Raw genomic sequence first — 26,314 nt, 5'->3', positions numbered from 1 at the left:
AAGGTTCCCAGGCCAGGGGTCTAATCAGAGCTGTAGCCGCTGGCCTACACCACAGCCACAGCAACAGCAACGCCGCATCAGAGCCGCCTCTGTGATCTACACCATAGCTCACAGCAACGCCAGATCCTTAAGCCATGGAGCGAGGCCAGGGTTCGAACCTGAATCCTCATGGTTGCTAGCCATGGTTGTCGTTTCTGCTGAGCCACAACAAAAACTCCCTCTGATTTTCTTTCTTTCTTCTTCTTTTTTTTTTTGTAAATACCATTTTGAGTACTTACTGTGAGCTTGGTGATATACTGAACAATTCACAACTAATTATAATTTCCTTATAACAGATGGGAAAATTGGAACTCAGAGAAGTTAAGAAATTTACCCATGGTCACATAGGAGGTGAGCTTTAGGATTAAAAGTCAGGCTTGTCTTTTCAGTAAATTTTATTTATTGATTTATTTGTCGATCATCTGTTTTAAATGGCAGCAGTCTATCGAGAGTGAGTTGAGCTCTGAGCCCGAAATGTGGATTTGAGTGTGAGTCCCCATAATGCTTCAACTTTTTCATCTTCAAAGTAAGAATAATTTGTCCTTTCTCATAGAATTCTTGAAAGGATCAGATTAAAAAAGGGTGGCCAATAGTATGAGACATTTGGGGACCATGGCATTGATTAATGCTCAGCAGGAAGAAAGCTGCAAACAGTTGGAGCCCAGACAACCTAACCCAAAACTGAGTTAACCTCCCTCTCCTCCCCAGCTCTGGGGCAAACAGTAGCTGAGTTGCCGGCCACCTAAGGGTGGCACTGCGTGCTAGATTAGCCTGGGCTGATGCTGACACCTCGCGATCTCCCCTTCTGAAGGAGCATGGGGAGAGACCGGTTCCAGAGCCCATCAGCTGAGAGCTTCCGTGCTTCTGACCGTGTGCTTCCACTCGACTTCTCTATGCCCCAGTTCCCACAACCACGAGGATCAAAAAACTCACCTCACGGGATTACGAGGACTGGGAATAATATATGCCAAGTATTTCTCGTGGTGCTTGGTACATAAGAGGCTCTCAGTTAACAGCAGCGCTGATGCCGTGCTGCCTTCTCGAGTCCTGCGAGACCAGTGGGACTGGGCTTCAGCAGCATCTCCCTCACGGAGCTTTGTCCGCTCCGCTCGCCTGGACTCTGCTGCCCGGGGTCAAGCCGCAGAAATTGGCGGTTAACACATGAGCTTTGGACTCAGGGTGGACGTCCAGCTGGACTATTAATGTGGATGTGAGTTAAAAATATTTCTTAAACTCTCTAAACCTTGGTTTGCTCGTCTTTAAAATGCGCACAAGGATGGTACTTAAAGGATTGTCGGGATAATGTAATTGCTCACTCAGCACAGAGCCTTTGCTAAATGTTTACTAAATGTTTTCTCTGTTTTGCTTTGTTTTTTGGTTGTGCCCACAGCACAGGTGTGGAAGTTCCTGGGCCAGGAATCACACCCGCACCCCAATAGCGACATTGCTGGATCCTTATCTGCTAGGCCACCAGGGAACTCCAATAAGTGTTTGCTTTGGTTTGAAACATTGTGAACATTATTAACTGATATTTTTATTAAGGTCATGTAAATAGGAGGTGCTGGGGCTGTGACTCAAACCCAAATCTGTCCCATCTCATGCACACTTCCTGTGGTGAATACTTCCAGTAACTGAACTGCTGGTATGTTCCCTATTACTAGAAATATTTTCAGTATACATAATATGATGATTTTGTGGGATCCTCTAAAACAGTAGATGATTTTTAAGGTCCTTTGAATTCCTGAGATCTTATGATTCTCTGGATAACATAGGAAGTCCCTAAATCAAAACATTATGTCTTAAGCATTTGTTTGTAAGTTCGTTTTGGGGAGCTTGACATTTATTTTCCATAAGACGCTCCTCCCTACAGAATGCAGAGACAGCGTAGAGGAAGAAGTCAGAAGATGAGGTGCTGTCGTACCACAGTTAAAGCTAAAGGCCCCAGATTGGCTTCCTTCTCCCAACCTCAGTATCTAAATAAATGTAGTCTCAGCAGGGTTTTAGGAGAAAATAATCCATCCCATGAATTCAAGCTAATGTGACTGAGGTGAAACCAAGGGTGGCTGTCGGTTAGCCATTGATATGTGCTGAGCTGTGACCTGCCTTGGGTCATCCAGCGAGCTTTGATTATTTTTATAAAAGCTTGTATGTGCTCCGATCTGGGCGGTAGGATGTTTGCGCAAGCTGTCTTGTAGGAACTTGGAGTCAGCTGTGTCCAGCGTGAGCCTGAGCCAATTAAGACTGGCCAAGACCTCCAGCCCTCCATCTGAGCGTGCAGAAGTGTCTGCGTGGTGACCTTGATTGATTGATTGATTGATGGTTGACGGTGTTGTGCCAGTTTCTGCTGTGCAGCAAAGCGACACAATCGTACTTAGACGTACGTTCTTTTTTTCTCATACTATTTTCCATCACGATCTATCCCAGGAGGTTGGAGATGGTTCCCTGTACTGTACAGCAGGACTTCATTGCTTGTCTGTTCTAAACCTTCTGATGCCAGAGAACCCAAATCTCCACCCTCAGGACGTGCTGGTGCTGCTGTTTTCTCAGCCCGTGTCCCATGAAGAAGCCTGTGGCTTGGTGGCATCTTCTCTGAGTGACAGTTGTCTCACCTTTTTCTTATTTCCAATTACCTTTTTCCAGGCTCTCATGCCTCCGTTTTTATCCCATAAATATCCCCAGCCCCTCGCCTTTAGGGAGGCGGATCTGAGACTTGTTCCCCAGGCTGAACAAGGCTGACTTGGCTGCCTTGGGAATAAACCCTTTCTCTGCCACAGACCTCAGCAGCTCAGCGGTTGGCTTTCTGTGCACAGCAAGCAAGCAGGACCCTCTTAGTCTTCCCACGGAGTCACAGATCCATTCATTTAGCGCATACTGAGTGCCAGCAGTCAAACGGTCGCGAAGTCGTCTGTTTCTCTGGTGTGAGGGCAGGAGCGATGTTCAGGAAGGAGGCAGTTGGACAGATTTGAGAAATATCTAAAATTTGTGATTTATGGAACAGAGGAAAATTGGAGGCAGAAAAATTTTAATCAACTATTGCCATAGTCCATGTGTGAAGAATCAAGGGCCTGAACTGTGATAGTAGTAGTGGGAATAGAGGAATAAAACAGCTTTTGAAGAGTGGATTCTACGGGACAGTTACATGTAAATTACTAGAAATAGTGAAAATAAGGTTTTCCAGATTTAGCCAGGAGTTTGAGTTTAGGTTTATGGGGCAAGTGGAAGTTTTAATCACCTATGGGCAACTTGTATTTATGGGCACGATACTCCATCTGAATGGAAATATCCTTTGGTAGCTAGAAAAACGGTCAGTGCCAGAAGTACGGATTTGGATGTTATCTGCATAGAGATGACAGAATTGCTTAAGTGCATGAGGGAAAATGAAGAATATCAGGACTGGAAGGAAAAGGTGAAAGAATTAATAAGAGAGAATTAATAAGAAACGGTCAAAGAAGCATTGTATCATGAGACCTAGAAATAGGGTGTCAACAGCGTCAAATACTGTGCGGAAAGCAGGTAGGATGAGGCCTGTGACAAGAACGCTGGATTTGGCAGGTGGTCCCTGGAGCCCCTGGAGCCCCTGGAGATTGGGTAAGAAAAGGTGCTGGTGGCCAAGTCAGGTTCCAAAGGCTCAGGCAGGAATGACAGATTTGCAAACAGATGGATAGGATGGTAACAGAAAGGGTAATGAAGACAAGAAAAATCACTTTTTTAATGAAAACTAGTTTATGGTTAACAGGGATACGGAAGAACTGATGGAGAGGCAGACTTAAGAAGCGTCAGAGGGAGACAGCACGGTGCCTGCCCGTCAAGCTTCTTCGTCTCTAGTCTCACTGATGACCTTCCATCCTCTCTGTCAGCGCCGATGTGGTCAGTCTCGGCGGACGTGCCTCTCTGGAGTCCTCATTGCCAGTGCGAGTCCAGGATCCTTAGCAGAGCCCTCGGCCCGATACCTTGCCCTCTGGTTCTGAGCCCCCTTTCCCGTTTCATCCTTTGCCAGTCAAGGCACAGGAGACTTCAGCGTCTTTCCGGACTGGGTCTTTGTACACATTGCTTTTTCTGCCTGGAAGACCCTTCTTCCTATCTTTCCTATGGAAAATGCTAACACATCCTTCAGCACCTGGCGCAAATGTCACCTTGTTTTTGAACCCTTTCCTGACTCCCCAGGCCCATTTCAGGTCTCCTTCTTTGGAGCTTCAACTGGAATTTGTCCATGAATGATATTTTTGTCTCAGCCTCCTGTATGGTAATTTAAAAGTCTCCATAGCTGTGTTCCTCATTAGATATGATCTCTTAATACAAGGACTGTCTTTTTTTTTTTTTTATTGTTGTAATCCCCACAGCTGGCACAAAACAAACGCTTGCTAAAAGCATCAGGAATGGCTGAGTGAGTATTACTGCAAAGCGATGTATTTTGAGGTATGTAGGATGGAAGCGAAGAATATCTCAGTGCTGAGTGAGAGAAGCCAGACGCTGGAGTGCAAATACTGCATGAGCTCACGCACGTGGGGAATCTAAAGTGTCAAGCTCATGAAACCAGCACGCAGGATGGTGGTTGCCAGGGCTGGGCTGTGGGGGAAGTGGGGAGATTTGGTCACATTTTCAACTGTGAGACGAAAAGTTCTGAAAATCGAATGCACAGTATGGGGATCATAGGGAGTCGCAATACTGGATCGAGTACTCAGAACTCGCTAAGAGAGTAGTTTGGAAGTGTTCTCCGCACACACGCAAAGATGCTGACGGTGAGGGTGGATGTGTTGACTGACCTGATTATGGTAAATATCTCACAATGCGTAGTAAATCATCGCATTGATCGCCTTAAAAAATCATGTCGTGCAAACTAAATGTATATGCTTTTTATTTGTCAATCATTCTTCAAAAAAATTGGGGTGGAACAGCTATATGAATTTGAGCAAGTTATTCTCTCTGAACCCAAGTTTCCTATTGGTGAAACAAGGATAAAACTTACCCTATAGTGTGCTCGTGAGCATAAAATCTACAAAATATAGGTCCAACAATTAGGGACCAGCATTTATTAATCATTAATGTTAGTTATTTCCAACTCCCACCACCATGGCATGGATCTCTTAGTAGTTGCTCTCTGGTTTTGCATTTGGTTGCAACTTTAGTCCTTTCTCTAAGAGAAGTTTTTTGTTTGTTTTTTAAGTTAAATTTTAATGTTAAGAACGTTAAACTCAAGTCTGTCTTTACGTAGCAATGTTTCATCTACCTAAATGATGCAATCTAATTAAAAATACTCATTTGGCATAAAATGAATTCAACAAAAATGTAGAATTAAATGTATGGGTTGGTTTTGTAAGTTTACAATTAAGTCCAAGTTGTTTTATGAGTCTCCAGATAACTTCCTAGAGGAGACTCTAGCTTTGAGGCTCACACCACTGGGATGCAAGGACCCGCTTCTTGTCTTATCTTGAGGATTGTGTTGCCACGAGTGATTTAAATCAGCTCTTTCAAATTTTTTTTCAGCAGAATTTTTGTGGTTAATAAAAACATGTGCTTACAGCTTTTTTGCGTAGATAAAGGAAAGGATTCTACATCCGATTTAGATCAAGAGATAGATTTTCAGGAGAAAATGATGGATGTGTCCGCTGGGAATAGTGGAATGCCATGATGTTTGGTCGCTGACTGATGGAATCTAAGACATTTGTGAACACTTCCACGCCCACACCCACGCAAACACACAAACAGTGGTCACAAATGCAGAGCCAGGCACTGCCTCTCTCCCCAGTCTCATATCCCGAGTGCATCCGTTGTTTTCCATAGCATGAAATAAATCCCTCTTCTTTGCCCAGTGGTGAAAAGCTTATATAAATACTAAAACTTCAACTATTCCCATGAGGTTTCCTTTGGCAAGCCTGCAGCTATGGGTTTGTTTGGATATTGACATGGATTTTCTGTGCAGATCTGTTCAGGCCACTTGGGTGAGTCCAATGGTGATAAATTCACTTGTCTCGAAAATGTATCCGACGCACCGTTATAACACTCTGTTTATGAAAACTTAAATAATTGACACCCTGATTGAAAAGGCTCGAGGTTCAAAGTGTCTCTTTTAGTCTTTCAACATACATCATTCTGGTGATATATATCTATATATATCTTAGGAACTCTTGGCCAGGAGATGACTTTAACAGTCGTTGTAAAGAAAACATGGATATGAAGAATTGACTAACGCAAGACATTTAATTTTGCATTTGTGGTGTTCCCATGGAAGAATATTTTTTAAAATTTAGGTGCGAAGTATTTTTTTTGTGGTTGTTAATGACCACACGGTGCCATATGAACATTCCTGGACCGGGGGTTGAATCTGAGCCACAGCTGTGACCAGTGCCACAGTGGGGACTCTAGATGTGAAGTATTTTGTTGTGTACCAGCCAGGGATAGGCAACATTGCTGGGCCATGATTAAAATGTATAATGACATCTTTATTGTAATGGCGAGAAAAGGGAAGGCATTATTTTAAAAGACAATAATCAAATGTAATACTAACTTAAATTTTATAAATCAGATCCTTAGGTAAAAAAGATGCGATTGAATATAATTGTCCATAAGCAGTCTATCTTTTAGAGCCTATGTTAATTCAAACTTTTATCTTTTCTTTTTTCTTTTTACCTATTAGCTGGCAATTAGAGAAGTGTCCTCAAAATATTTATACTGTTTTTAATCCTTTTTTCAAATAGTGGAAGAAGTGTTATTTGTCTGACATAAATTCCCACACAATCTGCTGACCTTAGACTAATTCTAGCTATGCCTAAGAGAGCTGGAAAGAAGCCCATGGCAGTTCCCGTCATGGCTCAGTGGTTAACGAATCTGACTAAGAACCATGAGGTTGCAGGTTCCATCCCTGGCCTCGCTCAGTGGGTTAAGGATCTGGCGTTGCCTTGAGCTGTGGTGTAGGCCTCAGCCTCGGCTCGGATCCCGCGTTGCTGTGGCTCTGGCGTAGGCCGGCGGCTACAGCTCTGATTCGACCCCTAGCCTGGGAACCTCCATATGCTGCGGGTGGGGCCCTAGAAAAGACAAAAAGAAAAAAAAAAGAAAGAAGCCCATGAATATGGAATATTTCTGCTGTATTTCCACTAGCCCTTCCATACTAGCGAAGCGTTTTCTTTGCTGCCAGTAATTTACTAGAGCTCTTGCTTTTTAAAAATCTCTTTTAACATACATCACTACTTCACTAAAAATAGTTTGCTATTTTAACAATTAGCAGTTCTGAAATTCTTCAGATAATACAGACTTTGAGTGTTGAGTTGTCTTTGAGGATCTAAGATATTGTTTCTGTGCTCACTGTCTTAACAGAGAACTAAAAAACAGTGCATCTCATTAATGAATTAGGTCTCCTTTCCCTCAGGCCTAATGGAGGGAAGAAAGGCCATCCAGTAAGCTTTTGTGTCTGTGAGGTCCCGACTTTTAGTCAAAGTCAAATCAAACCAGAGGTAGAGGACTGCATCAGTGTGCGTGCTGTTGGCTACACTGAGATAGCGGTCTAGGCACGTCTCCGTCTGTTCTGATCAGTGAGCCACAGTGCAAACCCGTAAGTAGTTAAACGGTTTTTTTAGGCCAATGGTTGTGGCTGTTAATTCTGATGTCCTTTAAATATGATGGAGGTAAAACATACAGCTTTCTTTTAAAACGACTGCATTAGGTTGTTTTTGTTTTGAGGAATAATTTAGTGTATCCGTATCTTCCTTAACCTGATAATACTATGCCTGAGACCCAAAAAGCCCTTTCCACAGTGACGTTCTGCTCAAAACTGCAGTGATATCATATGATCATATTAAATTTCGCAAGTGCTCAGTGCAACATTTGAAGCTCAATTAATGCTATTTTCTGTATAGTCTCTCTTCTCCAAGGGACTCCATGTCAAAAAGTCTGTAAGGTCATGGGAGTTCCCATGTGACTCAGTGGGTTAAGGATCTGGCATTGTCACTGCAGCAGCTGGGGTCGCTGCAGTGCTGCTCTGGCGCGGTTCTCTCCATGGCCAGGAAACTTCCATGTGTCATAGGCACAGCCAAAAAAAAAAAAAAAAAAAAAAAAAGCAAATGTACATGAGGTCAGAAACAAGAGTTAATTCCAACTCTAATAGTAGATTTTCAAACACGGGGACCTGCGTGACTCACTCACAGGTAACTCACGTTGTTTCATATTTGGCACCATTCTCTCAAAAGTAGGTACAAGGAAGGCTAAAGAAACCTACATATCTCTGTCATCATCAGTTGCTTTCAAAGAGGGATACATGAGAAAAAAAGGTTGTGTTACATTCTTTAGCGTATAAAAATGCATCCTTTTTGGTCTGTTTCTAGGTTTGAAGAAGAAATGACCAGCAAGTGGTTACACCTCTTCGAAGGCAGTGGAGTCCCGTACGGCCCAATTAACAGCATGAGGGATGTGTTTGCAGAACCCCAGGTATGTTTTTTGAAATTTTTAATATGTTTCCGTTAAAAATGTAAGAATTTGCCTCACATTTCTATCCAGCCTGATTCATATAAATGTACATTAGCCATGGGTTTTGAGCTTAAGTCATTTCACATGATATTTCATGCTTAGGTTATTCTGATTAATAAAAATAATCAGAATTGAGAACTGGCTTTCTACCGTCGTGCTTTTATCCCTGCCGCATCTAACATACGTCTTCAGTGGCCGCTCCCTAAAGTTTCCAAGTTCGAGGTACTGGTTTTTCCTGAAAAATAGAAACGCGGACAATGGAGGGTCGGGGTCAGGCCCTCCAGGTCATTCTGCGCAGAAAGAAACGGGGGAACTTTCACGGGGACCGCGTCCCTCTCCTCCGTGGCTGTCGAGAGCAGAGCAAGTCCTCGCCAGCTCTGCTGCCGAGGGTCGCATGTGCGTTGATTAATGCGCGTTATTCGTGACGAGTGAATGTACCTGGCTAGAGACTGGAGCTGCACATTGCTTACGGCTTCCTTAGGGCCCAGGAATAAGGGTCAGCCGGAAAACTATTTCTCCTATAATATTCTTCCAATGATTATTTTCAGATAGTGTCAGAAAAATGAATTTCCGTCTTATTACTTTAATCATTATCAATGGAAGCAGTTGACCACATTTTCAGACTCACATGTTATTCCCAAACTACAGAGGATCTCTGTTTTTCTGTGAAACTTTCCCTGTGATTATTCATGGATCTTGTTAGCTTCCAAGGTTGCAAAATCATGATTTTTCTCTTTATTCTTTTCCTTTAGTGGCAGATTTTTCTTTGAAATTAATTATTGAAAATGGAATACACTTCTTTTTTAAGGGAGAAAACTGACCTGACTCTTTCTCACTTTCATTGTACATGAATATCTGTTTAAAGGAGAACTGAAATGTATTCAATTCAGGGATTACGACGTTCACTGGAGGGAAAAAAGTGCATGTATTCAGGACTTCTGCTCTGTGCTATTTTTTTGCTGCCAAGACTGTGCATATGGCAAGACTTTGTTCCTAATGAAAGACGGGTCATCAGGATTGAAGAGAAGGGGCCGCTTGATTGGACTGAGTCTTTGCGGAAGGGTCCCCAGTGCATTAGTGATTAATGCCTGGGACTCCTTGTGATGCAGTAGCAGGGTGCACACGCTGAAGGTCGGAGACCGGAGGGCCAGTTTTCTCACTTCATAACTTCGCATGAGGTCGAGCGTTGGCTGGAAGCTACTGTAGGGCAACGGGTGGGGTTTACTGTTATTTTCCTGCTTACAGCAGCACTGCGATGTGTAGGTCTTCCTGTTGAACTCAGTTAAATAAGTGCATTTCTCTGGAGATAATTCCTGAGAGTTTTTCCATCAGCACTTCTGTTGCTCCTCCTTCGTTTCATGGAATAAAGGCAGCAAAGGATGTTATTTTTAAAATCATTAGATATAGTCAAGTGTTACTTATTTTTTTAGGCTTTCATAAGCAAAGATCCAAGACCCTACCCTGAAAATTCTTCACTTTATGGGCTGATTCAGATTGGATATTCGGTCATTGAGATTTTTGTTCCCAATTTTACCTTGCAATTCAGTTTATTTACTTTAATTTTTGTATCTGAACTCTTTTGTAACTGCAAGGAGTTTCTATTATTGGTCTATGGCTTATTTATAATACTTAAACAATTTTTCGAATGGAGAATAGTAGTATTTCCTAAGAAGCAGGCTACCAACTTTTTTTTTTTTTTTAATACCCTGGAAGTCTCTCAAAATTGCCTTCTTATCCACCAAAAAGTAGATTTGCTTGTTACAGTCCTAATATCAAAAGTTCGTAATCACCCAGTGATAGTGACTGACAATTATACCCTAGTTGCAAGAGCTGGCCTCTTTTATATGTTGCTTCATTTTCCTTTGGAATTTAAATATGAAAACATGTATAAAATTATCTGGATTTTTAGAAGGACTAGAGAACAGTGTGGTCTTATTACGTTTTAAAAATGAGCAAGGAGGAGTTCCCGTTGTGGCTCAGTGAAAATGAACCTGACTAATATCCATGAGGATACTAGTGACCCCACTCAGCGGGTTAAGGATCTGGCACTGCCCTGGGCTGTTGTGTAGGTCGCACATGTGGTTTGGATCCCGAGTTGCTGTGGCTGTGGTGTAGGCTGGCAGCTGCAGGTCTGATTTGACCGATTCCCAGGCTGGGAACTTCCATATGGTACAGGTGTGGCCCTAAAAAGCAAAAAAAAAAAAAAAAAAAAAAACCAGAGAAAAAACAAACAAACAAAAAAGCAAAGGTGACTGTGGCAGTTGTGTGTAGGACTCTTTGGCAACAAGAGATAAGGGCACCATCTTTCCCCCTGCCTGGAAGTGTTTGGCTTTTTAAGATGGAAATCCCTCTAATTTTGAATTTTGAAAGGAATGAGGAATGTGAAAAAAATCAGGGAGTTTAACATTCATACAAAAGTATACCTCAAGATGACATTTAAAAAAGAAGTACTTTGAAAGTTCATTTAACAGACTTTTATTGTACTTACTATGTACCAAGTGCTAGGGACTTAGCACGAATTTAGTAATTATTTTCCTTTTTTTTTTTTGTCTTTTGTCTTTTTAGGGCCACATCCGCGGCATATGGAGGTTCCCAGGCTAGGGGTCTAATCGGAGCTGTAGCCACCAGCCTACACCACAGCCACAGCAACACCAGATCTGAGCTGAGTCTGCGACCTACACCACAGCTCACGGCAACGCCGGATCCTTAACCCACTGAGCAAGGCCAGGGATCGAACCTGCCACCTCATGGTTCCTAGTCAGATTTGTTTCCACTGTGCCATGACGGGACCTCCCAATTATTTTCCTTTTTGAAAAATGTATTCTAAATTGACTTAAGTCATGGGTACCCCGTGACATTTTGTTGATGCACGAATTAGTGGATGAGCGAGTTGGTTACCTCTGCAAAGTACAGGTTTCCAAATGACCAAGTGGCAACTGTGCCCTCTGTGTGTGGGGCTGACCGACTCTATCTGTAGAGCTGGCTGAAAAGCCTTTGTTTGGAAAGCGTACCATAGTACTTAGGACGACGGAGTCAGAATTGTTGGGCAGTTTTATAAGGTTTCTAGGCTTGGGCTTCCTCGCTGGTTAGGTGGTGAAATAGGGTCTTGTCTCTATGCTGCAGCGTTATGTGTGACAGTGTTTATCAAAGGCACAAAGTACAGACTGCGAGAAGTGTAAATGATCAATAAACGGTAGCAGCTCTGGTTCTGCTGCCCTTTACGGTTGTATTTTTGTTTACAAATGCCTTCTTTTACTTCCCGTTGTGGGGCGGATGGTGGCTGCGGGGACGGGGATGAGGTCATCAGCATGAAATCGAGCTCTAATATCCTTTTTGGGAAAATGCATCTGTAGCCTTTGTGCTGGGAAGTTCTCAACCCCTCACTTTTCTGATTCCCGACAGTCTTTTTATTTTCCGTTTTCCGTCGAAGCATCATTTCCGCCTCAGCTGCCCTCCCTTGTTTTCCCTGATGAGCGGTGGCGTTTCTTGGCCCTGGGTACATGCAACTGGCCACGTCTGGTCAGATGCGGCCCCGCGCCGCTGGGGCCGAAGGCCCAGCGGCCCATGTGCGTCGTGCCAGCACAGCTGCCGGTTCCACTCAAAATTGATTTGGGTGACGTACGGGGCCTGGAACATGGCACCAGAAGGGAGACTTGGATGAAGTGAAAAGGGGGTGTGTCCAACACACAAAGTTAGAGTCATCAAAGAGCAGGAGAGAACTTTCTGTGGGCCTCCTTATCAAGTGGACATTTATATTTCATCCGTGGTTTGAACTTGGTAGACAACAAAAATTCGCTTGGTGGTAGAAACTATTTCTAACCAAAATGATTTCATCATACTCTCATGTTCCGAGAAAATTTGCTTTTTTGGACTCAACCAAGGCAACAAATGACTTCTTTTCCTTGGGCGGATGCAGGGTTGTCTACTTTTTACCCTCTGATTATAGGCCGCAGACCTTTGCACAGTAAGATGATCCTGCAGGCATCCACAGTTGAGTCAATCAAGAGCACTACCAAGGAGGGTGGGGCTGGTCTGTACTTACCCAGAGCTAGAGAAATTCTGGTCCCAAACCCTTGTAGTGGTAGTGTTGTTGTTTTTCTCTCTCAGTTATAAATTACCTGTGGAAAACTCTGTGCACTATGGAATTGGAGTATAGATTATCTGCGTCTAGATTTTAATAGTCAGTCATGTTTCAAGTGCTTTCTTAAAATACCTTCTTTTAATCAGGCCAAGACTGTGCAGTGCATTAAAGGAATTCTGAAAACGTTTAAAAACCTTACTAGATGACCTCAGTCTGGTCCTATTTAACATACTCTTGGGAACATGTGCACGGAATACATTGTGGTTTGAGGTTTTCCAACCCAAACAAACTTAAAAGAAAATGCAGCTTTTAATAGAAACTATTCAAATTCCTACAAAAATAGGTATGGTTCTCACCACTGAGAGGGTTTAAAAGCATCATTATCTACCATGAGAAGCAAAAGAGAATGTGTTATCCTGCTTTTTCTATTTTGCTCAAGACCATATATTTGGCGATTCTAGTGTATCACCAGTTTTGAATGAGCTGCTCGATGAAAAAAATACATAGGTATATGTGAGCAACTGAACCTCTGATGCATGTTTGTCTTTCTCCTTGATGCCATGACCTGTGGGTGGGGAAGAGAGGGCAAAGGGTGTCGCAGAGCTGGTGTGATTTAGCAGGATCTTCACATTTGTACCACACAAGTTGAATACATCAGGTGTAAGACACCGCCCTGAAGCATCACTTCTGAGAACTAATGGGAGGAAAATATCAGAAATGAAATATCACAGCTGGCCCTGATTTTAGCGGGTGCCAAACACCTGCAGGCTCTAAAAGGATGCCAAAACAGAGCCGCACCCTGTGGCCGCAAGCCATCCTTCAGGAGTCCTCCCCTAACTTTGCATCACCAGCAAAATTAATTTCACATTTTCTACCGAAACCTTATTCTTCCTGTCCCCGAAGTCCATTACAACTCCTTTAGCAAATCTTTCGTATGGGATAAATATGTCATAGGAACACAGAGTGAAGTCTTGAAATAGTTGATAACTTAAAGTTATCTGTTGTTTTCATATCATTATTTGTGGAAGCCTGTGAAGTTGGAGGCTTTATTAATCTCTAGGCTCGTTCATATTCTCTAAGCGATTTTGTTTTAGCACATTTTGGCAAAATATCTGAGCATCTGGGGGGGAAAAAAAGCCTTCAGTATTCATATAGTAGGTGTCAGAAGCTCCTCAACGTACAAAGCTGTTTTTCAAGCTCTTTCTACCTTACATACACAGGCACACGTGCACACACATGAACACACATGCACGAAATGTACACACGCACCATTGAATACATTTTAAAGGCTGCCTTTTAATGGCATTAGTTAATATTTACTGAAATGCAGTTACGTGCATAGCCCTTGGGAACATTATACAAATCAAGCAAAATTGCATCCCTGGTTCTAATACTGCTGGGAAAGACATACATACAGTGCTCCCTGTAACCGGAAGACCTGAGGTGAAATAGCATGTCTGGAAATAATTTGTAGTAGACAAAAAGATAAAAAATAAAATTTACGTGTATCTCTGAATAATATGACACATCTCAAATGGTGAACAGATCCAGGTATGTTGTTTGTGATACCTGGGTAAACAGTTTCAATTGTGGAATAAATAATATATTTCAGACTTAAGTGATTAAATGAAATAAAAATTGAGGGTGCAAAGATTCAGTTTTGTATTATAATGTAAAGAATGGGACTTGGGTTGAGCAGAACCTTATACAAAAACCTCACGTGTTCATCACCTCAAAGGAAACCTGTCGAAATGCCACGCAGAAGTTAAGGACGTAGTGTTCCATTGCTGGCATTTTGTGTTCATTTTCTCTACTTACCTAAGAAATGTGGATGCACCAATTTCTTTGAGCTGTAGCATACTTACATATTTAGGTATAGAAATGTAATGCCTTGGTGACCACCTGAGTGGCATTGATGGAAATAGGGTCATACAATTTGTGTTCAGGAAACAAAGCCTCTTTAATTTTTGGTATCTTCATGACAAGGTGAAAGGCGTGGCCCGGGGCAGAGGCGTCTGCAGTCGTTCAGAAAGTAGCAGTTGATGCCCCGCCACGTATGCATGGGCTTGTGTTGGGCATTTGGCAAAGGGAGGGATGAGGGAAGCAGGGAAGTAGTAGGACAGAGATGACACTATCAAACATTCAAGGAGGTTGCACAGTCCAGTTTAAGGTGGAAAGTGTCCAGTATCACAGGAGAGTTGTACTTAAATGCTCTGGGTATTTTTAGTAGCAAGAAATGATTGGTTTAAAGCATCATGAGGTTTTCCTATTTAAGGAGCTAATGAAAGCTTAAAATATGACAAAAGAGTTGCAAAATGTCTTAATCGTGAAACTTACCAAAGTACGCCTTATCCTTTTAAATACTTTCTATAATTAGTTTATCATATTACTAATAAATTCCTTGTCAGTGATTAAGGGGAATTAATGGAGGGTTTCAGTTTTTACTGTTCAGTAATTTTTAAAATATTTGTGATCTGAGAAAATCTGAAGTTTTTTTTTTTTTGGTAAAAGTTATTTCCTCCATCTCTTTCTCCTCTTTTCCTCTTTCTCACAGCGTATTCATCAGGTTCCACATATTTCACAGTAGAGATTGATAGTATAATCATTGACTCTTACCAAGCCTTGAAGTTTTAAGCCAAAGCCATAATCACAGTGAGGAGACCCACGCGGCTTTCCGTAGTGTATTTGCCCAAGTGTATTTTCCCACCAAGAGTGTCCACAGGCTCCCCTTTCTCCATGTCAACATCAGCACTCGTTCTCTCCAGTCTTTTTGATAATAGGTCTCATAACAGGTGTGCGGTGATAACTCCTTGTGGTTTTGATTTGCGTTTGCCTGATGAGTGATGTTGAGTACGTTTTCATGCGCCTGTTGGGTATTCGTGTGTCTGCTTTGGAAAAATGTCTATTCAAGTCCTTTGCCCATTTTCAATATAAATAAAAATGAAGTAATTTGAAGTTTGTCAATAGAATGGAACGATATATTGCCTTTATGTTTTTGAGGAATGACATGGAAAGTATTCATGTATAAAGATAAGAAAGAAGCACACAGGAGTTCCTGCTGTTGTGCAGTGGGTTAAGAATCTGACTGCAGCAGCTTGGGTTGCTGTGGAGGTATAAATTTGATCCTAGCCCAGCACAGTGAGTTAAAGGATCCAGTGTTGCCACAGCTGTGGTGTAGGTCACAGCTGCAGCTCAGGTTCAGTCCTTGGCCCAGGAACTTTCATGTGCCATGGGTGTGGCTATGAAAAAAAAAAGCAGTGTACACAATTATGCATATTGTATGATCTTGATTTTGTAAAAATATTTATTTTCTTTAAAACAACCATATGTTACTTCTATAATCAGAAAAAAGGATTTAAATATTCCCATAGCTTAAATAGTTTCTTAACTGGAAATGTAAAATGAATGCTTGTTATTTTTGAATAGTTAAGACAGATGCCACTACTGAATGTTATGATTTCACATATGTATTCAAATTTAAAATACTTTTTATTGAGGTAGAAGTGGCATATCACACTGTATTAGTTTCAGATGCTTAGATACTTGTATAAAGTGTGAAATGATCACCACAGTAAGTCTAATTAAAATCCATCACCATACATAATCGTAACATTTTTTTTCTTAAGATGAGAGCTTCTAAGATCTACTTTCCTAGCAGCTCTCAAATATACAACACCGTTTTATTAACTCTAGTTTCCATGATGTACATTCCGTCCCCATGACATTTGTCTGTGCTTTTTGACCTCTTTTGTCCATAACGATACTTTCTGTTCTCATTTATTATACTTATATGCATACATTAAAAATCATCCTATTTGCATAATCAGTAGTACTGAATATAAACAGTGGTTGACAGGGACGGAGTGCTAGTGATATTTTAAGAATTTTTCTAAAATGATTTACAGTGAAGAAGGAGTAGATAGAAAATGGTATATTTATAGCCTAAAGGGAACTTGTAATGGAGTTCTACATTCTTTGAGCACTCAGCAGTTAAAATCGGACCCTGAATTTGCAATTTATCCCTTTTATTTTTGTCACTTGTGCTTTAGGTGTTGTACTAAGAAACCACTGACTGATCTAAGGATATGAATATTTATATCTATATTTTCTTCTAAGGGTTTTACAATTTTTAAGTCTTATGTTTAGGTTCATGATCCATTTTGTGGGTGTGTTTATCTTACTATCCCAGCATCATTTTGTTCGAAAGGCTGTTCTTTTCCCATTGAATTTTCTTGGCACTCTTATTCAAAATCAATTGGCCATTAAAGTAGAGAAAGGTTAATTTCAGAACTTTGGTTATTTCGGAGTCTTGTTTAATTTTCACTCTTATATGTGTTTCTCAAACTTTCTAAGTTTGATTTCTGATTGCATTCACCGGGTTTGAAAAAATTTGAAAAACATGCTTTGAATGTTTTTGGCTTCTTCAAATTTATTGAGGCTTATGTTATGTCCTAGCATAGAACCTCTTCTGCAGAATGTTCCATGTGTTCTTAAGAATATATATTGCGGGAGTTCCTGTCGTGGCTCAGGGGTTAACAAACCCAGCTAGTATCCATGAGGATGTGGGTTAGATCCCTGGCCTCGCTCAGCGTGTTAAGGATATGTTGTTGCTTTGAGCTGTGCTGTAGTTTGCAGATGCAGCTCGGATCCTGCGTTGCTGTGGCATAAGCCAGTGGCTACACCTCCAATTCACTCACAGCCTGGGAACTTACACATGCCACAGGTGCAGCCCTAGAAAGAAAGAAAGAAGAAAAAAAAATATATATATATATATATGACGTTGAAGTGTATAGCTGTCTGTTAGATCTTATTTGCTTATATCATTGTTTAATGCTATAGATGTCTGTTAGATCTTATGCTGTTGTTTAACTCTTGAATTTCCTAGCTGATCTTCTGCCTAGTCACTATATCCATTATTGAAAGTTGGCTGTTGATGTCTTCAGCTGTTACTATTGAATTGTCCGTCTCACTTTTCAGTCAGTTTTTACTTCATGTATTTTTGGGCTTTGTTATTCTGTGCATATATGGTTATCATTGTTATAGATTTCCTGATGGATTGGCCCTTTTATCATCATAAACACCTATCTTTACTTCTATAATGTTTTTGCTTTAATATCCATTTTCTTTTCATTTATTTTTTCATTTTAAAGTTGTATTGATATATTGTTGACTTACAGTGTTGATAATTTCTGCTATACAGCAGTGCGACTCAGTTGTACACATACTCATATCCATTCCTTTTCAGATTCTTTTCCCACATAGTTTATCACAGAAGGTTGGGTAGAATTCCCTATGCTATAATCTATTTTCTGATTTTAGTATAACCACCCACTTCTCTTTTGTGGTTTTGGTTTGCTTTGTACATCTTTCCTCATCCTTTTATTTTCAACCTGTTTGTGTGTTTGAATATGAGATGTGTCTTACATAGCTAGATCTTGGCTTTTTTAATCCAACTTGAAAAATCTGTCTTTTGATTGAACTGTTTAAGACATTTACCCTCAATGTTATTACCGAGAGGCCAGGATTTCCACCCGACATTTGCTTTTTGTTTTCTGTATGTCTCATGTTTTCTTTATTCCTCTGTTTCTTTGTCATTTCTTTCTTTTATGTTAAGCAGATATTTTCCAGTTAACATTTAAATTCCTTTAATGATTTTTAATGATAATTTGTTTTTAATTAGTTTCTCTAGGCCTATAATACACATCTTTTGCTGGTTGGAACATTCTTGTTGTACAGTTCTTACTTTCAGTACGTCGAGTATGTTGCTTCACTGCCTTCTGAGTTCCATGGTGTCTGATGAGTTGTTGTATGTTAATCTTCATGTGATGAAATTTTTCTTTTGCTCTTTTCAGGATTTTCTCTTTGTATGTTTGTATGGGTGTGTGTCAGCCTCTTTACATTTATCCTACTTAGAGTTCATTGAGCTTCTTGGATATAGATTAATGTTTTTTCGTAAAACTTGTAAAGATTTCGCCATTGTTTCTTTGATATTTTTCATCATTGTTTTGCTTGTTACTTACTAGGTCGAACAACAGGGATTTGGCTGTACTAACTTGAAGTCTTTTTCCTCTGCAGTGCACAGCTTCTGATGTCCTGAATCAGACTGGTTCCACTTGTTTTTAATCTTTTACTTAGTCACTCCTGGTAGATATATGCCATGTAATCACCAAAGGTTGTTCTTAGCCAGTTAGATTTTTATCCCTTACAGTTGGGTGTCTGTATAGCTTGGCGGTTGCTGTCACAGTTCAGGGAGTTTACTTTTTTTTTTTTTTTGCCTCACCTTCAGCCAGGGAGTAGTAGCTTGGGGATTTCTTCTGTGATTGCTCCTGAGAGAGGAAAACCTTGGTCATGCACACACGTGCTCAGACTTCCATGGATAAGTGTGATTTTATTTTTAAGCATGGTTTCCAAGACATTGTCCCTGGGTCAGTGTTTCCTGCCTGAGCCCGCATGTCAGTGAGGCTTCTGCTATGCCAGTGGGTCAGATGGTAATTTGGTGCACGCTCTCAGGTCTGCCCCCACGTTTCGTTCTGATTGCCCTTCGTGGGTGCAGCACACAGGCACCCCTTCTCTGACATAAGAGTTGACTGATTCCGGGAGGCTCTTCCTGTCTCTTTTCCTCATTCTCTCTGTTCAACTTCTGGCTTGTCTCCTGTTTTGCTTGTGTCCTGGCGCTTCCAGCCTTCTCTTGGTTTTGCTGTCCAGCAGATCTCTGTTGCCTTCAACAACCTCCATAGGGCTTTAGCTCCAATCTCTCTTCCAGGTGAAGTCAGTTTCCTCTGCCAGAGCTGGGGAGCCCTTCATCCTAATGACCTATTATGTCCTCTGGCTCTGCCTGCCTGGAATAGAAGCTAAGGGGAGTGAGAAACACAGCAGTCTGTTTCTCATAGGGTAGAGCCATAGTCCCAGAGTGGGATCTCTGCAGAGAGGAAGTCCTCATTATCTTGGCCCCCACCTTCTTGGAGCAGAATAATCAAATTAAAAGTTTCTTAAAATGGAGCTGTGGAGCTTGGTGGTGGAGGTGGTGGTGGTGGGGAAGTCAAAGGAATGAGCCATGGCTCAAGTGTTCTTTCTGAGATTGAGCAGATTTTCTTTAGTGAATATTCCTTCATATACTCACAATAATTTCCAAGGACTTCGACTGATTTAAAAAAAAATATTTTTAACCAGGTAAATGGCTCTTTTCTGGGGAAAGAGTCTATTGAACAACTTATTCCATCGTTTCAGAAGTTCTCCCTGTGTGCTTCACTCTGCCTCTGTTCAGGATACCTTGACGTTATCTTTACGTGGTCGGATGTTGATGTGCTGAATTCCTTTACTTTGCGCTCGGTGCTCTTCCCACTTATACTCGTACCCACAAGAAGGTCTAGCTGTGCCCTGCTGGAGTTCTTTGTCTCTTTGTCCTTACCCTGCCAGATTTGGGTCCCCATCTGTTGCTTTTTGGTCCATACTTATGGAAAAGAAAACAAAAAAACAGAAATTTTATGGTAGTGTTCTCAGAGCCACCTGGGTCAGACTCATCCAGGGCCTTGGTAAAATTCATGTTTCTGGGCCTAAGAAAGCCCAGTGCTTTCTACTGTCTTTGAATGAAGCTCGGGAATTGGCATATGTAGATTTCCATGAATTATTCCGGTACAAACTGTGTTTGGAGAACCACTGTGGGGGACGGTGGAAGATTACATTGAAAGTCTAACTTGGCCCTACCTGTGAAACCTCTCAAATGTTACTCCAAAGGAGTTGGATTTTCCTTGTGAGTTAAGTGTTGGAAATGAATATGGTAGTAGGTTTTTGTCAGTGGAACCCAGAGTGATTTTAGATAAAAAAAAAAAAAAATTGTACTAAGTATCTGTTGTGTCCTTTCAACTTCCTTGATATACTTCCCACCCCATCCCAGGCACCTTTTGTGCCCCTCACCCACTCAGCCAGAACTTAGGATCTTCCTCCTTTTATCATTCTATGTCTTCTCTTCTTTTTCTGCCTCTGACTCCCCACCGGACACTGTTATCTTATCTACCTTCCCATCAAAGATCTTAATGAAGAACTTTCTGCGTGTTTCTCTTTGACACAAAAACTTAAAAGAATATTCCAGCAATTCAAATGCATTTTGAAACCAGGTCCTCTGTATAGGGACTTATTTGTAGTGATTGCCTCTCCTACCTACTGCTCTGCTCTTACCGCCTCCCCCCGACGCCAGAGGAAAAGGGACAATAACTGCTCAAATTCTGAAATACTAACAACCCTTAGGGTTCCGAAAGATTGTCAGCCTAATACAGGCCTTTATAAAAACAGTGAGGACATTTTCAAACAAGGTCATACATATCAAGAACCTCATATGTGGGAGACACTGATTTGGGTGCAGAGTGCAAGTTGATTTGAGGTAGTCTTTTAAATCACAGGAAAGTAGATCTCACAGAGGGAAGCTGCTGTCGTAGATCAACTACAAGATTATACTGCTCAATGGTTAGCCTAGGAATTAGGTGTTAAATGGCTAAACTAGGTGGATGTGCAAATCACATGAAAAAGAAATGATTGGACTTAGTGCCTGCTTTAAAATTGGGAGCGCTGCAAGTTAGAGTCGAAGATCCCATAAGTATCTAGTATCCAGCATATATAAGGAACTACAGCTCACAATAATAAAAAGACAAATGACCCAATTGCAAATGGTCTAAGGGTTTGAGTAGACATCTGTCCAGACAAGACATGCAGATGGCCAGTTAGCACATGAAAAGATCCTCAGCATGGCAAGCTCTTAGGGAAATACACATCAGAAGCACGATGTGGTTCAGCTAGGAGAATTGCAGTGAAAAGGACCGACCATAACAGTGTGGCCAAGTGTGTAGATGGACTGGAACCTCACACATGACTGGTAGCAACGCAGGGAGGCAGCGACTTTGGAAAACGGTTTAGTGGTTCCTCAGAGTTAAACCAGGAGGTATCATCTGACACAGTGATCTTCCTCTAGGTTCAAGACCTGAAAGCATCGCCACACAAAAATGCATCTGCATGTGTTCAGAGGAACTTTATTCATCATAGCTGAAATGTTGGACATAACTCAGAGTATCAGCTGATGAATGGATAGTCAAAATATAGGATATTGTGATATATTCAATGATGCATCACTTACCCATAGAAAGGTATGAAGTATGGATACATGCCATAGGACGAATGACCATTGAAAGCATTCTAAATGAAAGCAGCTAGACATAACAGGCCACCTATTGTATGATCCCATTTATATGAAATGCCTAGAATAGACAAAAGTATAGAGAGAGAAAGTGGATCAGTGGTTTCCAGGGGCTGAGGGAAGGAGGGGAACAGGCAGTCATTGCTAATGAGAACAGGGTTTCTTCTGAGGTTGATGAAAATGTTTTGAAATTTGACAGTGGTGATGGTTGCACAGACTTGGAAATGTATTAAAAGTAACTGAATTGTACACTGTAAAAGGATGAATTTTATGGCATAAAATTATATCTCAAAACAACAGAAAAACCCAGATACCATATGGAGTTCGAAATTCAGTGTCAAAGCACAGAAATTAGAGTGCTGAGAGGGTTTAATTTGAGGTAAATGGAAGGACACGGAGAATAGACTGGGTTAGGTCTCAAGTTTGGAAAGAGAGCAGGATATCTCATGTACTCTCTTAAATCTAGTTTCTTTCTGTTTCTTGACCTTTGTATCTCCAGTTCCAGGCACACTGTAGACCTACGGTATAGTTGTAAACAGGAGGAACAGAATATTCGTACATTCCTAAAAATACGGTAAACGTTCTGATCGTATATGTTTGTGTCCTATTTTAGTAGTTACTATGGATTACAATATACTTAGTCAATATTTCATGACTTCAAGTGGAACTTAGAAACTGCCATGATATAGGTCACTTTACCCTCTGCTTCTGTTATATTTGTCTTATAAATTACATCTATGTATGTTGAAAACCCCAGCAGACAATATTGTAATGTTTATTTTTAACCACCAAATATCTTTTAAAGCCCTCAAGAGGAGAAGAGTCTATTATATTTACAAAGATGTTTACTGTTTCTGCTGCTCTGTCTTCATTCCTGATGTTCCAAGTTTCCTTCCGGCATCATTTCTCTTCGGTATGAAGAGCTCCCTCTAAAAGTTCTTATAGAGAATTTAAATTCTTGTAGAGTTGGTCCGCTAGCTACAAACTCCCTTCGTTTTCTTTCGTCTCAGTACATTTCCACTTCACCTTCCTTCATCGAGTACATTTCCGCTCAGTGCAGAATTCCTGATTCACGGTTCTTTTCTTTGCCTGCCTTAAAAACGTGCCACTCATTGCCTTCTGGTCTCAGCGTCTCTGGTGAAAAAGCCATGGTCCCTCTAGTTGCTGTTCCTCTCTAGGTAACATGCCACTATTATAGTGCCTGCTCTCAATAGTTATTTTTTAATTTTTAGTTTTAGCAACTGATTGTGATATGCCTGAAAATAGATTTCTTGGCTTTCTCCTATTTGATATTTGCTGAGCTTCTCGAATTTCTAGACTATTTTTGCCAAATTCAGGACACTTCTGGCCGTTATTTCTTCAGATATTTTTTCTGCATTACACTCTTCCTCCTCTGCTTCTGGAACTCTAATGATAGCAGCGTTAGCCCCTTGGTCATTGTCCCACAGATCGCTGAGACCTCATTCGCTTTTATTCAGTATTTTTTCTCTCTGTTGATGAAGTTGTTTCTGTCGATGCATCTTCAAGGCCATTGACCTTTAGGGTTCCTGGACCCAATTATGTATGAACTTGTTTATGCGTGAGGGAGACTCCATGCCAACAAGCAGTTCTTGTACATCAGCACTGTGCGTGAGAATTCGGCTCAGTTTAACTCAATTCTGAGACTCTCTACCCAGAGATAGCGCCAGATTCCACAGGGAAAGGGCTGAGTCCCACAGGAAGGCCCTCCTCTTCAGATGCCAATCAGAAGCCCAGGCTACAAACTGGAGGTTCCAACGACCCTCTCCAGTGACGATGTCAGTTGCAAGTCCAGGTTGTTTCTTGTACTTGTGACCAACTGACTATAAGTCAGAGGTTTCCAGGAACCCCTCCTTGGGTTGGATTAATTTGGTAGAGTGGCTCACAGAACTCAGGAAATTTGTTTACTCACCAGATTTCTAATTTGCTACAAAGGATATTAAAGGCTCTAAATCAGCAGTCATGGGGAGACACATAGGGTGAGGTCCTGAACGAAGGATTTCTGTCTTTGTGGAGTATGGGGATGGGCACTGTGGCACATGGAGCATTCTGTTTCCCCAGCTTGGAAGCTCTCTGGAGTCCCACCCTTGGGGTTTTTATGGTGGTTTCATTACAAGGCACGATTGATGAAATTATTGGCCATTGGCAGTTGATTTAGCCTCCAGCACCTCTCCCCTTTTCAGAAATCAGGGGATGGACTGAAAGCTTCAACCTTCTATTCACGGTTGGTTCCTCTGGCACTCAGCCCTCACCTTTAGGTCTTTTCCAAAGGTTACCTCATTAAGATAAACCCAGATGTGGTGGAAAGGGGCTTGTTATGAATATCAAGACACTCATTTCACCTTTATGGCTCTTTTAGGATCTGAGGACGGAGACCAAATGTTACAATAAAAGATGCTCCCGTTGGTGTTTTTTGGTTTTGTTTTTGTTTTTTTAGGGCCCATCCCACAGCATCTGGAAGTTCTAGGCCAGGGGTCTAATCAGAGCTATAGCCGCTGGCCTACGCCACAGCCATAGCAATGTGGGATCCGAGCTGCCTCTGCAAACGACACCACAGCTCATGGCAACACCAGATCCTTAACCCATTGAGCTAGGCCACGGATCGAACCTGCGTCCTCATGGCTACTATTGTTCCTACTGCTCAGGAAATTCCAGGGGCTTTAGGAGCTGGGAGCCAAGAACTGTGAATGAAGACCAAATACATGAGAAATGTATGTGACCAAATATGTACTTCTTATTCGTCAGTATATCACACTTGGTGGTTTCAAGGTGGTTGGATTCACGCCACAAGTTCTGGTCAGCTTTCAGCGGGCCGTGGTTCTAATGTCACTTCAGTGTAACCAACTTCTGTAGAGCTGTCTAAATCTGTGCTGTGTGTGTACCACTAGTAGCCAGTCTGAGATCTGGGTGGTGTTGTATCTGTTAGTTCAGTCTTCAGAGTGTGGTTGGTTGAGTAGGATGTGTGTGTGCCCAGGAAGTCACAGACGCGTTTATGCGGTCGTGTTCCTGTGTTGGTCGCTCACAATCGCTGTGGCGATTTCCGGTTTGCTGGGTGCCGCTTTTTGGTCTGCTGGTCAGAATGCCCTGTTTCGGTTGCCCTCTTCTCCCGTGCATTTCCGTTACCAGCACCTGTCTTTGGGGCTACGTGGCAGCAGGACAGAAAAAGAGCAACGGGTTTGACTCCACTGTGTTGGAACTGCAGTCCCATCAAACTTAGGGGAAAGTTCCCTTTTCTTAGAGTTTTGGCTTCTGCTGGCTCCCATTAACTCTTCTGGTCAAAGGTGCTGCTACCACTGTCACCTCAGCATTGTCTGAGAGCGGGGGTAGGGGAATGGATAAAAGAAAGCAAAAACCAAATCAAGTATACTCTAAAAAAAATAAAATTTGCAAAAAAGAAAGCAAAACCCAGGGATTTCCATGCCCTCTTTGAGCGCTACGCGTTCCCTCTCCTCTTGCTTGAGCCTGAACTAAAAGGCTTCTCCCAGTGTGCTCTGTCTATACCGGCTTAGCACGTCCAGGCTGCTATAACAAAAACACCATTCACCGGGTTACTAGGAAACAACGGAAATTGATTTGTCGCCTTTCTGGAGGCTGGAAAATCCCAGACCACGGCCCTGGCACCTGCAGCGTCTGAGGAGAACCTGTTCTTCCGCTTGGTCCTCTCTCAGCCGAGTGGGAGAGGGAGCTCAAGGCTCCAAGCATGTTAATCCCGTTCCAGAGGGCTCCGTTCTTTTGATGCAGGCGCCTCCCTGCGTCGCCACTTCCACATACTATCCCACTGGGGAACTAGGTTCAACATAGGAGCTCTCCACGGTGGGGCTGGGGGGTGTGCAAACATTTATCTGCAGTCGTGCCCTGGGGCTCACTTTGCTTCCTGTGTGACGGGTTCAGATCTGGGGACACTCAGTAAAAAAAGTTGGTGAACTTACTTTTCATATGGTGGTATTTGAATTCTGTTCTCTTATCCACCTGCTGCTGTTGACTTCTGAGTCCTCAAAAAGCTGCCCCATTTACTCTGTCCTGGTCTTAAGGCTGCAGTCAGTGGAAGACAGCGTAGCGTATACTTGTTGCTGCATAGTACCTGGAACATTTCTTAATATTTAAGAAAAGTTTCTAGATCATTTTTCTTGAAGAGAATCCTAAGTTGTTAAGTTGAAGTCCACAAAAAGTCCATATCCTTCGCAACTACTTTTTTCACGCACATTAGAATTTTGAGAAAATGTGTAACCAAAAAAAAAAAAGGTAGAAATATATTGAATGAAGAGGTTAATAAGTAACTGAAACTATAATATACTCTCAATTTTTATACTGATTGTCAGATGAGCAGATGTTATCGTTTTGAACATTTATATGAGTATATTTATTTATACTATTACATTATTGCTTTTGAATGCTTTACATATTGGTTTTTTTTTTTTGATTGAAGTCAAAGGTTTCCTGCTAAAAAGAGAAAACTATGTCACCTATAAGGAATGACTGGTTAGTTTATCCTTAACCTACTTTCCCTCGATGTCAGTTTTCTTTGTCAGTTGCTT

At 41.6% G+C, this 26,314-nt stretch overlaps 1 protein-coding gene across 22 annotated transcripts in view; it reads left to right on the top strand.

Annotated features, from left to right (window-relative positions):
* The window catches only part of SUGCT (succinyl-CoA:glutarate-CoA transferase), a 643,257-nt gene that overhangs the window by 287,898 nt on the left and 329,045 nt on the right, over positions 1-26,314 (top strand). For 19 of the 22 annotated variants that reach the window (XR_014833261.1, XM_085004905.1, XM_085004903.1 and 16 more), the window contains one exon: positions 8,355-8,457. Coding sequence is in view for 18 of the 22 variants with exons in the window: in XM_085004905.1 (XP_084861031.1) it covers positions 8,355-8,457 (103 nt within the window). In the remaining 4 variants the exon portion in view is untranslated. Of the gene's footprint in view, positions 1-8,354; positions 10,547-11,136; positions 14,076-26,314 lie in introns of those variants that run through there. The other 3 variants (XR_014833262.1, XR_014833260.1, XR_014833259.1) reach the window with 2 other exon arrangements.

Source organism: Sus scrofa, chromosome 18 (assembly GCF_054392235.1).
Source record: "Sus scrofa isolate SSC_HxYL_T2T_F1_AM1 chromosome 18, Sscrofa_HxYL_maternal_Yorkshire_Landrace_v2.0, whole genome shotgun sequence".
NCBI classification, from domain to species: domain Eukaryota; kingdom Metazoa; phylum Chordata; class Mammalia; order Artiodactyla; family Suidae; genus Sus; species Sus scrofa.
This window is presented reverse-complemented; position numbering and strand designations above follow the sequence as displayed.